The 13,220-nt window shown below is 39.9% G+C and overlaps 2 protein-coding genes and 1 pseudogene across 4 annotated transcripts in view; 1 reads left to right on the forward strand and 2 right to left on the reverse strand.

Moving 5' to 3' along the window:
- Positions 1-119: 119 nt before the first annotated feature.
- Positions 120-8,239, reverse strand: LOC139960264 (uncharacterized). 3 transcript variants are annotated; one of them, XM_071958517.1, is made up of 5 exons: positions 8,061-8,239; positions 6,804-6,975; positions 5,170-5,499; positions 4,025-4,402; positions 120-2,579 (listed from the first exon to the last, which is right to left on the reverse strand). In XM_071958517.1, the coding sequence occupies exons 2-5, from the start codon at positions 6,889-6,891 to the stop codon at positions 1,792-1,794; spliced, it is 1,584 nt and encodes a 527-aa protein (XP_071814618.1). In that variant the 5' UTR covers positions 6,892-6,975; positions 8,061-8,239; the 3' UTR covers positions 120-1,791. The 3 variants fall into 3 exon arrangements, with proteins under 3 accessions (XP_071814618.1, XP_071814598.1, XP_071814608.1); XM_071958497.1 differs by having other exon boundaries at positions 7,980-8,239; XM_071958507.1 differs by having other exon boundaries at positions 7,942-8,239.
- A 416-nt stretch (positions 8,240-8,655) lies between these two features.
- The window catches only part of LOC139958350 (uncharacterized), a 32,809-nt gene continuing 28,244 nt past the window's right edge, over positions 8,656-13,220 (forward strand). The window contains exon 1 of the mRNA XM_071955368.1: positions 8,656-8,742. Within this exon, the coding sequence (XP_071811469.1) occupies positions 8,697-8,742 (46 nt within the window). The 5' untranslated portion in view covers positions 8,656-8,696. The remainder of the gene's footprint in view (positions 8,743-13,220) is intronic.
- On the reverse strand, positions 12,992-13,164 carry LOC139965866 (U2 spliceosomal RNA; annotated as a pseudogene).

Raw genomic sequence — 13,220 nt, forward strand, 5'->3', positions numbered from 1 at the left:
TTTCACAATGATACCAGCAAAGGAAACGAATTATCATGTGGAAACAAAAGTGTACTAGTTAAAATAGAGTGTGAAGGCTGAAATGAACAACTAAAAGAGAGCTTCTGGAAGAAAATGTTAATTTTCAACAGCACCTGTATTTAAATTGCACTATAAAATTGATTATGGTGACTGACTGAAATCTATTACAACTTAACATGACACTGTTTAACTATTACAAAGACTTGTAAGTACTTCATTTCCATGACACAATCAAATCAAAACTAATTATATAAATTCCTATAATTGCACAAATTTTCCAGACCATCACATCAACTTGTAATAAAATCTTGGATCCTCTCTTTTTCATTCAATTCTGACACCAGATATGTGTATGCTGAATATATGAATCACAAATATCATACAACAGTTATTCTGCAAAACTCAAGGTAGTCATGGGAGGGAAAATTAAGGTGCACATCCCCCCCCCCCGCCCCGCCCCAACCCTGCACACAAATGATCTTGGCTCTTAATATTAACCCCAAACATCTTCACTCTAACCACTAAATAAATCATCTTTGAAATATTGCATCTTTTCCACCACAAATATGCAAATGAGAAGGGGGTCAAAGTGCAAAATGATGACATTCAAAATCATGTTGATGTGGGTCCTGTGTCCCATGATGAAAGTAGCTTTTAGAGTTGACTTTGATAAACTTATAGATTACACTCAATATTAAAAACCCACAAAATTGTGGAAGAGGGTCATAAACTTTACTAGTAAAGTTTTATTTCAAAATAATGAAATTACATTTAAAAAATATTTGTATTTTTCCAATTTGCAGATTTCAAGGGATTAATATTCTTCAATAAGAATTGTGTCTAGATGACGAAATGTATCATCAGTTACTCTCTCATTAACATTCATCTAGTGAAGAAAAAAATATGACATGGCTTTTACTGCTTTATAAATTGCATTCTTATTTTGTGATGTTTAAAACTCATTTCATATCTCCACACCCAAAAAAATTTAAAAATTTACCTAAACGGAACTACGTATATAGGTTTTATATTTCCTTTTCGACAGGTCTGTAAGTTGACATAACATGTGAGAAATATCATACAAAAGGCAAGTGATGTATATTATTACTAGACTAGAGTTTGACACAACAAACATGAATAAGTTATGTAACAGGAGACATAAATGAATGTAAAATTGCACTTTTTTCATTTTATAAAATGCTAACATCTGTGAGATGTACTCTAGTACTATAAAATTTTAAATGAATAATATCTAAGAAATAGTAGAAAGAACTTTATATATCTATCTTCATCCGTTCAGAACTCAACTGTCAGTTAGAGAAATATTAAACATCTTTCCATCATACTTATTTCTCATTAATCCTCATTGGCTTCTGAATAACAACCGTCCACCAGTGGAATTAATTTCAGAATACTGAGCATTTCAAATTTTGTTTAAATGGATATGCAATTTCAAATTCATTAATGGTCGCTAACATCACATGGCTACACTGTCGTGAAAGACCAAATGGTATCGGATCTTCTCAATCTTTCAGAAAGTGTTTCTATTGCAAAACAGATTATGTTCCGATTTACATTATAAATCAACGCATCACCACGATGTCGAACTTTGACAAGATAACCATTCTGATAGAACGTTCGATGTAAGGGGGGTCGAACTTGAAGCAGATATCTTTTCATTATTTGAGCCGCTCTTTTTTCATTCTTATTTTATTGAAATGCCTAATTTCCTCTTCAGACGAGACTGAACGACGAAGATGCCACATTTTTTTATGATCGCATACTGCTCCTTAAAACTGCCTCTGAATATGAAGGTAAATCAGGGTCTGATGGGTCATCACTTTGAGGAGATGCTGGACCAAATGGTGCACCCTGCAGACCCGCTGATGGACATGGCCACCCAGACGCTGGACTAGTACATCCTACCATGGTTCCTTCAGGAATAGATTGTGGTACTGACGGGTACATCGTCCCTGATCCTGGTTGGTATGAGGATGCACTCGGTTCAGGAGGCATTGTACCTCGAGGTGACTGTACAAAATACTCTGAGCCCGACCCTGGGTGATAACCACCGGTCGATTCAACGCCATACTCACGGTCCACTGACTGATCCCCTGTGCTATTAGTTGGTGCCCCACGTCCAGAATAGCAACCCCTATGAAATTCTAAATTAGGTGGTGCATAACCTCGCCCTGAGCCAGTTCTGTGATTTGAGTTTAATCCTGCAATGCATACAGAGGTGTCATAGCTCGGTGGATCACGGGTTCCCCGCCCTGACGCTTTCCGAGCTTGTGAAGATGACCGTACTGGATTTCTTTCAACTGGTAGGGCATGATGTACCGTGCAAGGTACCTGCTGGTACCCAGGACCACTACCAGTGTGGTACCTTTGATAGATGTGTCGTACATCTGATGGACTTCCAAGGTCTACCGTTGCCGATTCGTTGTCACTGTGGTTCCCACCGAGGCCACAGCGTAGGCATATGACGAGAGATACTGCCATCAGGACTATCACTGTCAAGACACTCACAAAACTGGATGAATGGATGCCCTGAGTGTCTGGAAAATAATCAAAGCAGATAAAAACTGATGAATGCTTATTCTTTCTATACAGTAACTCATGAGTTGTTCAAAGAATACATAAGTTGTGGTTTGACATGTGGAATATCATGTCAGCAGCCACCTATATATACCTATAGGCTAAATGTCAGCTGCTAGACATATATGCTGAACAGGTTGAATTGTACTAGCCCTTCAGATATATATGGTAGAACAATGTGAGAACTCAGCATCTACATGTATATGTAGAATATGCCAAATGGTAGCAGCCAACATACATCTACAACACATATAGACATGGCACAGATTTAACGGCAGCAGTCAGAGATGCATGGCACAACATAAATATCTGCAGTTCCATAAGCCAAGTGGCAGCCGTCACATATGAATGTATGGAATAGGCTGAATGCCAGCCACCACCAAATGGACTTGGTATAACATAAATTTCAACAGTAACAAATGTTGCAATTTAGCCTGTATTGTAGCAGCCAAATATACACAGAGAACAGGCTGACTGTCAACAGCCATACACAGTCATCAAAGAAGAGACTAGGATTATGCTGAATGACAACAACAGACAGCTACATCATAACATGGATTAAACCAAAACAATTAAGGGTAGTCATACAAATATTAAAGCCAACATAAGCCAAATCGTGACAAGCCTCATATGTACATGAAGTGAAACAAATAAGCCAGCTAACATTTGTTGGGTAGCAATCGATGTTAATTCACATGTTTGATCTTTACAAGCTTTTAGAAAGCTATGGATTCCTCCCATCATAACTACCAGTTTTGTATAGGGTCATATCGTCCTCATATGTACATGAAATCAAACAAAAAGCCAGCTAACATTTGTTGGGTAGCAATCGATGTTAATTCACATGTTTGATCTTTACAAGCTTTTAGAAAGCTACAGATTCCTCACATCATAACTACCAGTTTTTTATAGGGTCATATCGTCCTCATATGTACATGAAATGTAACAAAGAAGCCAGCTAACATTTGTTGGGTAGCAATCTATGTTAATTCCCATGTTTGATCTTTAGAAGATTTTAAAAAGCTATGGATTGCTCCCATCATAACTACCAGGTTTGTATAGGGTCATATTGTTCTAATATGTACATGAAATAAAACAAAAAGCTAGCTAACATTTATTGAGTAGCAATCTATGTTAATTCCCATGTTTTATCTCCACAAGCTTTTAGAAAGCTACTGATTGCTCCCATCATAACTACCAGTTTTGTAAAGAGTCATATCATCCTCAGGTCAATCTCTCTGAGCTCACCATGACAGTGACGCCAACAGATCTGTAGTATTTCCCCCACGATACCCTCGTCAGTGTGAAGGAAAATGAGTTGATTCGACCACGAAGTGCAGTGACTCTTTACGGCTCTGACATAAAGTAACATTAACTAAGATTATACGGTAGTTGTAACACTCACACGAAGGGTAATCATTAACACCATAGGTATACGGGGTATGCTTTTCCCTGTCATAAATATCATCAGTGCACGCGGTCACATAGACAGGATCCCTCAGTGATGAGAGATAGGATTGGTTGTCAGGTTTACTGTATGAACATTCCTGCATTCTGCTCTCCGTGCCTCTGCAAATGAGATTCTTGATGACGGGGTGAGCGAATACCTGGACCTCACCGCTGCCTCTGAGGTCTTCACCAGGACTGTGTCCCATCTCTTTACAAATGACTTCATTATTATTGACGGCTAGACCAGTGACTGGACCCCACCTGCCATCCACGTAAGTTAAAACTATTCCTTCATGCAGGTCTTCAAACTGTTGGACAAACACCACTTCAAAGTCTATAAAGAAAAAAAAAAGAAAATGAAATCTGACCAAATAACTATAGAATTGTCCTTGTCAGTCCACTCAAACTTTCATCATCTTTGAAGAAATTGATACATTTCAATAATGAACCAACTGCACAACAAACAACTTTCATACCTTTCAAGAAAATCTTTTACAGGTTTCTAGCATTGTATTAATATTGTACATAACAACAGCAACATTGGCATACATGACAAAACTGAAGGATAAAGAACTGATGACTCTCCCTGCAATAATAATTTTTAAAAATCATAAACCTGAGACAAATGCTACACAAAATGTGAACACTCAATTATTTCTTTTCAGACCACCAAATAAGAGAGTACAATATGCAAGCCAAAATGGGAAGGTGGACAAAAAAAATTGTATGCAACAGAAGAAGAACATTAAGGGCTCGCCCCAAACCATTGGGGCATCTGAAAAAGTTAACTTTCTGTTCCTTGCAAGTGACGTTTTGTTCGTGTCGCTCCAAAATGCAGACAGCAATGAAACGTGATACCTTGTTATCTTTTATCTAGACCTGAGATGTCCATCACTGCTATGCACACTGTGTGGCCGTAGCTGCATGTACTGACTGTGCACTAGTGTCTGATTACCGACGGTAGCAAGCTGTGTGTGTATTTTCTGGGATTGATGGTGGTGTCTAATACTTTCTGTTACACCTCATTCGAAACTAGGTCAGATTACCGGCATTAGACGTTTCTTTTTGCGCAAGTCTTCACACCCTTTAAATGTAAGTTACCATTTGCCAGAGATGGAGCACACTTCACCTCCATGACTTGAGGACTGACGTGAAGATACAAACGACTCAATTCTAGCTTGCAGTCAGATAAGACAGTTTCCCAACCAGTGCATTGGATGTGGCTGACAGAGTAGAAGTAGTCATAACCGTCAGTGTTGTATCTGGTCAAGAGGGTAAGAATCGGAGGACCTGCTCCAAGATGACGACAGATCACGCTGCTGGTTCTCCAATCTATGTGAGAAGCTTCCAAAAGCTGAGGGGTATCTCCATTGATAGACAGGGATACCTTTCCTCTCAGATTAGTGGTTCCACCATCCAGATAAACTGAAACTACAGAGAAAAGTTGAAAATTGATGTCATGTAAAAGGTGTTATATATATATATATATATATATGCACGGGTAAAATTAGCAGACAATCAATGGGTTGGGAGATTGTAGTTTATCTTACTTGGACGTCCTGGGACCATCCGGCAGTAGAACTACTCTAAATGTAGTCAGTATTTGCCTACAAATATGCGAGGAAGTCAAATAATGGTCACTAATGATCCAACTTCAAGAAGCATTTTACTGACACCCTCAAAATATTTTGCCTCATTGTGACAATGAATTATCTGATTAAACAATGCTTCATGTCTGGAAACGATTTGGAGATTCAGAACCCGCACAAAAGTATTTTCAAAATTGTCAGCAATTTTTAATACGCTATAATTTGGTGCCAGTAAGTAAGTTAGTCAACTATATTGAATCCCAGAAGGAAATTACATATCTGCAGTGAGCAATACAATGAATGATACAAAATACAAAGAACATTGATAATTTACAACAGTTATATGCAGTCTATACAAGATATGCACTAACTAGCTCCAACAGCCCAACTAAATCGAACGGCCACCCCTACCTCGTGAAGTCCTTGTTGTGAACTATAAACGACAGTGCCTATAAACGAAGAACCATGTCTATTTGTGACGTCAGCGATCTCAATCTACCGTAACGAGCAATGATACGGCTGATTAGATGATTATGCAATGGGTGACTGTGATCTTTCCACATGGACATCAACTTGTCTCGTACACAATTCTCATAGACCGAGGCCCCTGACAGGAGACTTTTCCTAATAATTCTACGAGCATGTTTAATAACATCATCTGATGAACTTCATGTCACTCATTGGTTCTCCACAGTCTCTCAAGTCCAAAACTTGCCAAGCACACCTTTCAATCAATTGACAAATTCAAACTTTGTTTGTTGTTCTAAATTTCAACTGAAATCAATTATGAATGTATACAAACACAAATTGTTACTGTGTAATTAACATCATTATTGTTGAAAATGTTCATTGCTTCAATTCCTAGAAAAAATTATTTATTCTTTGGTTCCTCCTGTTAATTTTAGTACCTTTCTCTATCCCCCAAGCCCCCCCCCCCACCCCTCATGACCGTTGTTTCCATCTCCCAAGCCCTCCCATTCCATCCTATCACTGTATTGCATCCATTGAAGATCAACATACCTTTACTCTTTGGTTTGTACTGGTGTCTTTGTTTGAATTTCTATACACACCTAATCCAGCTGTCATCCCACCCTCCCACCCAACCCCCCACCCCATGTGACACCTACCTCAATAGATTGCACATACCTTCTGTTTTACGTAGACAGTCCACTGGTTTGGCAAAATGGAAGCTGCAAATGACTGCTACTATCAGAATTAACTGAGAGGAACCCATCTTCCTTTCCTATACTCATACAATCACCAACTATGTCTTTACAACCGATGTTGACATTACAAACTACTTCAAGATTTCCATGATCTGAAAGATACAAAAGACAGTACGGACTAAAGCTATGAAATATTTTTTGCAGCATCTCATTAAATAAGTGGAACAAAAGAAACTTTATCCAGCTTCGGCTTCAGTACCGTACAGAATTATACCATTGATGATGAAATTACTCACCTAGTCTAGGTTTAGCCTAGGATGGGTGGCCACTGAAATTACATCAAAAGCAAGGACATACCCACCACCAAATCGTCATGAGCCACATCATGCCACAGGTACAATTGATGTCACTTGGCCCCCTCATTAGGCTACTTTCTAATGCGATTGAGAATACACCGTTCTATTTCATATTTCCACAGTGGCGTAGGAAGGTACTTTTGAGTGGGGGGGCTGAAGACTGATGGCTGACCCGGGGAGGGGGTGTCCCCCTCCCCTTTGAAAATTTTTTGCATTTCCAGGTGGCCTCAGATGCAATTTGGTGCAATATAGCACACTTCGAACACCCACTTCATTTTGTAAATAATTTTGCATTTTCACCTGGCCTTAGATGCAATTTGGTGCTCCAAATGAGATTTTTTTCTCATTTGGAAATGAAAAAGGGGTTTTCTGACTTGCGAAGCGGTGGGGCGGAATGAAACTTCCGCCCCCCATATTTTTCACTGGGGTGCTGGCGCCCCCCAGCCCCCCCCCCCCGGTTCCTACGCCCTTCCATTTTTACATGTCCTTTCCACTTCATCCCAGGAATCTAATAAAATACCCTGGGTCATGGGGATACAGCAGTGACATGTACTGAATAGAATCCCCTAAGATGATTAGCCATTAAGTTAGTATAATAGGCTGGTAGTAATTATACAGATGACTTAAGCCTTGACTAGCCTAATGTGATAATCCTAGGATAGGTCAAACGTTAGGTCTACTTGAGTTGAAGTTGAAATCGTAATCAACGTAAATTACTACTAATACCAAACTTGCACTAGCCTAGATTCAACAGACACTGACCCTTTCACGCAATGTGTGCGAACAAGGGTGATACTAACTCATACTAATTCATTTGAACACACAAATCCGCAACAAGAGACGCAATCGGGAGGCCCCTAATATAAGACGTATGTACATACGAACTGGGACCACTTTCCTCGCGATCTTAACTGATCAGTGGCTCGATTTTGCTACTAAGACTTTTTTCTTTGTAGCCTGATTAGATGTGTGGCTGATTTTTTTTTTATTTGAATAGGCCTACATGCATTGTGCATAGGCATTCTTAACTTGATATCACGAAAAGATTTTGTTATGTAGCGCCATCCTGTCGTTTTGTCAAGCCGGTAGGGTAACCCGTCAGTGCAATGTTCCTTCTGCTCTAAATTCCTTAATTGTCACGTGATTCACAAAACGCCAGTTGGCCAAACTCTAAATATAACGCCGCTAATTTTACAGTCGTACGGAAGCTTAAAAGTGCCTCAACATAAGAAAACTACGCCCCAATATGTCAACATTTTTCAGTAAATTGTATTAGATAACAAGATAATATCTTATCAAAAATCAGAAAAATGTTGAATTGCTCAGCTGCTTTAACCGAGCATTCAACATCTCTCTGCAAAATGTCAACTTATGGGGCAAAGTTTTTCTTAAGTTGAGGGCATTTTTTTAACCTTCCGTACATCAACCAGTCCAGGCGATAGGTCTTTACAATCTCTCCCAAATAAGAATTATCCAGAGCAGTGTGGCTTTAAACGACAACCGGTTACCGTTCCAATATGGGTAGCGGAATATCTCGAATTGTCTGTGATATTTTCCTTCCAGGTAAGTCCATTTACGATTAGAGTTCGTATTTTCATTCCACAAAGATAATACATGGAAGCGTTCAATTCCATGCGCTGCTAGATTTATGTCGTGTGTGATAGGGAAGAACTTATACGCAGTACATGCACCGGACCTTTCATCATCATCCGAATTTGGTTACAGGTTATAATTTAAGACAACATAGTCGTAAATCATCAGAGTTCACCCGTAGCTATATGTGAACCATTAATGTGAAACATTCAAGTAGGGAGACCTCTTATTGTTATGGTTAGCAAACTTGTAATGGTAAGCAAACTTCACTGCAGTAGGGACCAGCAGTAATAGATCTAGCGTATATACATCTAGCATTAGTACTAGTATTATCAGTACAACAATACCTCTAAAATTATGCCAACATAATTTTTGGATAGTTGAAGAAGTACATTTCATTAGGTAAATAACTGTACAAACTTATACATTTCTCCCGCTACTAGTAGTACTAAGCTCACTCAATTCGTACTCATCGTGTTCGTTCAAAGATCGCGGTTGTAGGCTACTTTCTGTTGTGCGTAAAACACATGGAGCGCCAAAAGTGAACAAATCATCGTAAATGTAGTAGTCAAATTCAAACTTACCTTGATTGATGAAGGTATAGGAGTCTGAACTTTAATTTGTGACAGGGATCTAGAGCGGATTTAAAAATGGGGTCACCTCATTTGGGGTACTAAAAGCAGACTGCTGTGAAGGGTAGGGGATGGGTATTCCATGTAAACGCAAGTTCCCCGACTGGTTAATGTAGGTGACTAACCTATTGTGGCATGGGCCGAAGGTAAGGGAATGATTTTTATAAAGGAGGAAGACCATTCTGGGGTCTTGGAGTCGACTTATGTGGAAGGAACTCCCGGCCGAGAAAAATACTTTTTGTCAACATCAAATTGTGTATAATGGGGCATTTTTTAGATTATAATATTACGTCTATATAAATAGATATAAACTCAAGATTGTGCCAATAATACTAAATAGACTCGCAAATTTTCTCGACTGACTTTATAGGAGGTCCAAATACGAATGAAGTATGCCTATTTTATAATGGAGGGGTACTGTCGTGGGAGTCATCGAAGCCGAATCTCATGTATGAGGGGGGGGGGGGGGGCTCTAAGGTGCATCATTTAACATAACAAATAGGGTCCAAACGGTGCAATATTTGGCATACGTATAGGCTACAATACAGGTCTACATATGTACCGGTATAGCTCTATACGGACGGTTGTCCTGATAAACAATAATAAATTAAACATTTCCTCCGACTGATTAGAGTAGGGGCCTGAACCTTTATGGAAAAGCCAAATGCGAATGGAGGTTGCTTAGTGGATGGGTGTTGCCCGGCGTCATTGTAGCCGTCTCCTATGTACCGGGATTGGGGGTCCTCCCCCAGGAAATGAAAATGTACATGTCAAATAGGGCATTCTGAGGCATATTTTAATGTAAATCAAGCGGGGGGGGGGGGGGGGGGAGTATACAGCCGTAGTATAATGATCCGATTTTTCCCCGATTGGATGCAAAGTTTTTCCCACTGAAACATTTCCCCGACTCTTTGGCTTGTACTGTAGTCTTTGTTTGCATTTCGATATACACACAGTTTTCTGTTACCCCCTCCCCCCCCCCCCTCCCCTAGAGATTGAGGGATTTCCCCCTCCTCCCGCTTTTGCGCACGCCATTAATGTACCAAGTATAATAGTTCGAGGTTCATGTCCAAATTTCGATGAGAAAACCCCTTTTTAGTTTTATACTTAGCCAGGTCGCGCGACGGTATAGGGCAAAGTGATCCAGCCGCTTCCGTGGAGGGTTGTTACGAATAGTTTCCCGCATATACTCCGTAAGGGTACTGATAACTTACGGATAGCTACTGCTTACAACGGTTCAATATGGCACTCTTCCGGATTGATGCGATTCCATTTCGGGCTGTTACGTTTCCCCTACCGGTTATTAAAGCTTGTTACGGAAATATCAAAAAAGACCTTCCACCCGATGCAGTCATTCATTCCATCACCTTCCGTCATACATTGAAGAACCTCTGAAAACCTTGACAGAAGGAGCCTGCAGATCTGGACCCAGACCTAGATTCAACGTTGGATCCAGTCTTAGGTGACTCTGTATCTGCTATTTCTGGGCTCTTGGCTCGTCTGCTCTCTCTTGGTGCCCTCTTCTTGGTAGTATTATGAACTGTAGTGACGTAGGGATGTCCTCTGGTCGATGCAGAAACACAGAACGTTGAACAGATAGGCAAGCTACGTGACCACGTGACCCAAGCGTCGGGCGCGTCCACCCGTTCCAACCCATCACAACACGAACCAACCCGTACAGCAAGTCGAATCAAGACGTGGTACATACACACCAATACTTATCGCGATCCGTTTTTATATGCACCAACCCATAGTGGATCCGTCACCGATCACGTGATCACGGAATACTAGGGAAGTGCTAATGGTCCACTACGGGTTGCTACGGAATGTCTACGGGCTGCTACAGTCCTCTAAGGGTTTTTTATCCGTGGTCGGACTCGAAAATCTTTTGAATATGTTCCAGCCCGTAAAGCAGATATATTTCCATTATTTGAGCCCTCTTTTTTCATTCTTTTTTATTGAAATGCCTAATATCCTCTTCAGATGAGACTGAAGTGCATTTAAACGCATAAATCTGCAACAAGAAACACAATCGGAAGGCCCCCAAATATAAAGTATATACATGTACATACGAACGAGGACCACTTTACTCGCGATTGTAACTAATCAGTGGCTCGGTTTTGCTACGATTGACTGTTTTCGTTGTAGCCAGATGTGTAGCTATGTTTTTTTTATTTATTCGATTAGGCCTACATTCATAGTGCATAGGCGTTCTTATCTTGATATTACGAAAAGATTCATTGTTATTTAGCGCCACACAGCCAAAATTCAACTTTGCTGCAGAAGAACCGAAAGCGGCAGCATCATGTAAAAGAATCTCTTTACACTACAGCATCAAACTCAATAGAAGAGGATTAACACCGGGCCGTTTTGGACAGCGTATGCGGTACATATCCATCATTCATGTACAGAAATAAAAAAAAATCCTGTCGACTCACTGAACTCGCGATCTTGAAGAATTTTAAATATAGGAGGAATATAAGTTGTTTACAAATAAGCACAAGTATAGGGGGACATTTGATATTGTGCCCCCCTATCTCAAAAAGTGAGGGGGACATGTCCCCCCGCCCCCCCCCCCCCAGGATTGACGCCCATGGGAGGACAGTGTCCACGTAAAAAATGACTCCGAAAAACCAAACCCCCAAACCTTGAATACTCAAAGAAAGCAGTCTGCCACACTGCATGAATACCTCTGTCAAGTGCATTCTTTAAAACATTTACACTTTTAGACATAACAACCGAATCAGGCAAACTAATCCACTCATCCACAACTCTCTACGATGAGAATATTTTACTGACGTCTAACCTACTCTGGCTTAGCCAGAGGGGGGAAAGTGCCCCCCCCCCCCACACACAGAAAATTGAGTGACCACAAGGGTAAAAAATAATCTTTTTTTTTTAACAAAAGATAATAGTTAATATTTTTTTCCAGTCATAAATGGTGTTAATTAATGTCTAAAAGGGCACATTTTTCGCGCTCGGCAGTGGCTGTTAGTATGGGCCGTATAATGGGGACGAAAAGTTTGTTTTGCCTCCCCAATCGGGATGGGGGAGGGCTACGCCCTGAAGCGATAATATTGTTAAAAGTTTCGCTATGGATAAAGGAAAGCATTCACCGTTTTCATAAATATTAAACTCTTTGAGAAGAATGAAACATATTGACCGTGAAAAGTACACGATTAATTGTGTCATAGAAAGTAGAATGGATTATCCGGCCATGTTGACTTTTTAATGGCTAAAAATCTAAAGGTAAGTGTCACCATTTTTCATACAGAATAACATTTTCCAGAAATAAGAGATTTTGATCTTGAAAAATACACGCTTTATTATTTCATGTGGAATATCATTTCGCGAAACTGTGAAATAAACCAGTGTCTGTGTTATAGTTTGTTTTTTATAGCTTAAAGTATTTGCGAATATGGAAGATTAATGATTCCATTAACACTTTAATGTGCATCATTTTCTTGAAAGAGTGGATTATCCAGAAATATATCTCCAGCGTCGACGTCGCTGTTAGGCCCCAGTTCAAGAGTTGCTAGCATGAGAATCAGTTACCAAGGTAACTAGAGACCAAGCCAGGTTACAAGAAGAAATCTGCGCAAAAAAATTTAGAGTGTTTATACTTTTTAAGAAAAGTCACCAAAGAAAGAACCGGGGCACGAAAACCAAACTACCAAACGAATGATCCGCTCTCAACCCCTGTCCCCTCGAAAGAGAACAGATACTACCCATGATCTTAGCCAAAAGGCCGAGAAGCGAATTTAAAGTGTATATGAGTTTCAAGAACAATTTCAAGCATACACTTTTTAAGAAAAA

The sequence above is a fragment of the Apostichopus japonicus genome, chromosome 3, assembly GCF_037975245.1.
Source record: "Apostichopus japonicus isolate 1M-3 chromosome 3, ASM3797524v1, whole genome shotgun sequence".
Taxonomy (NCBI): Eukaryota; Metazoa; Echinodermata; class Holothuroidea; order Aspidochirotida; family Stichopodidae; genus Apostichopus; species Apostichopus japonicus.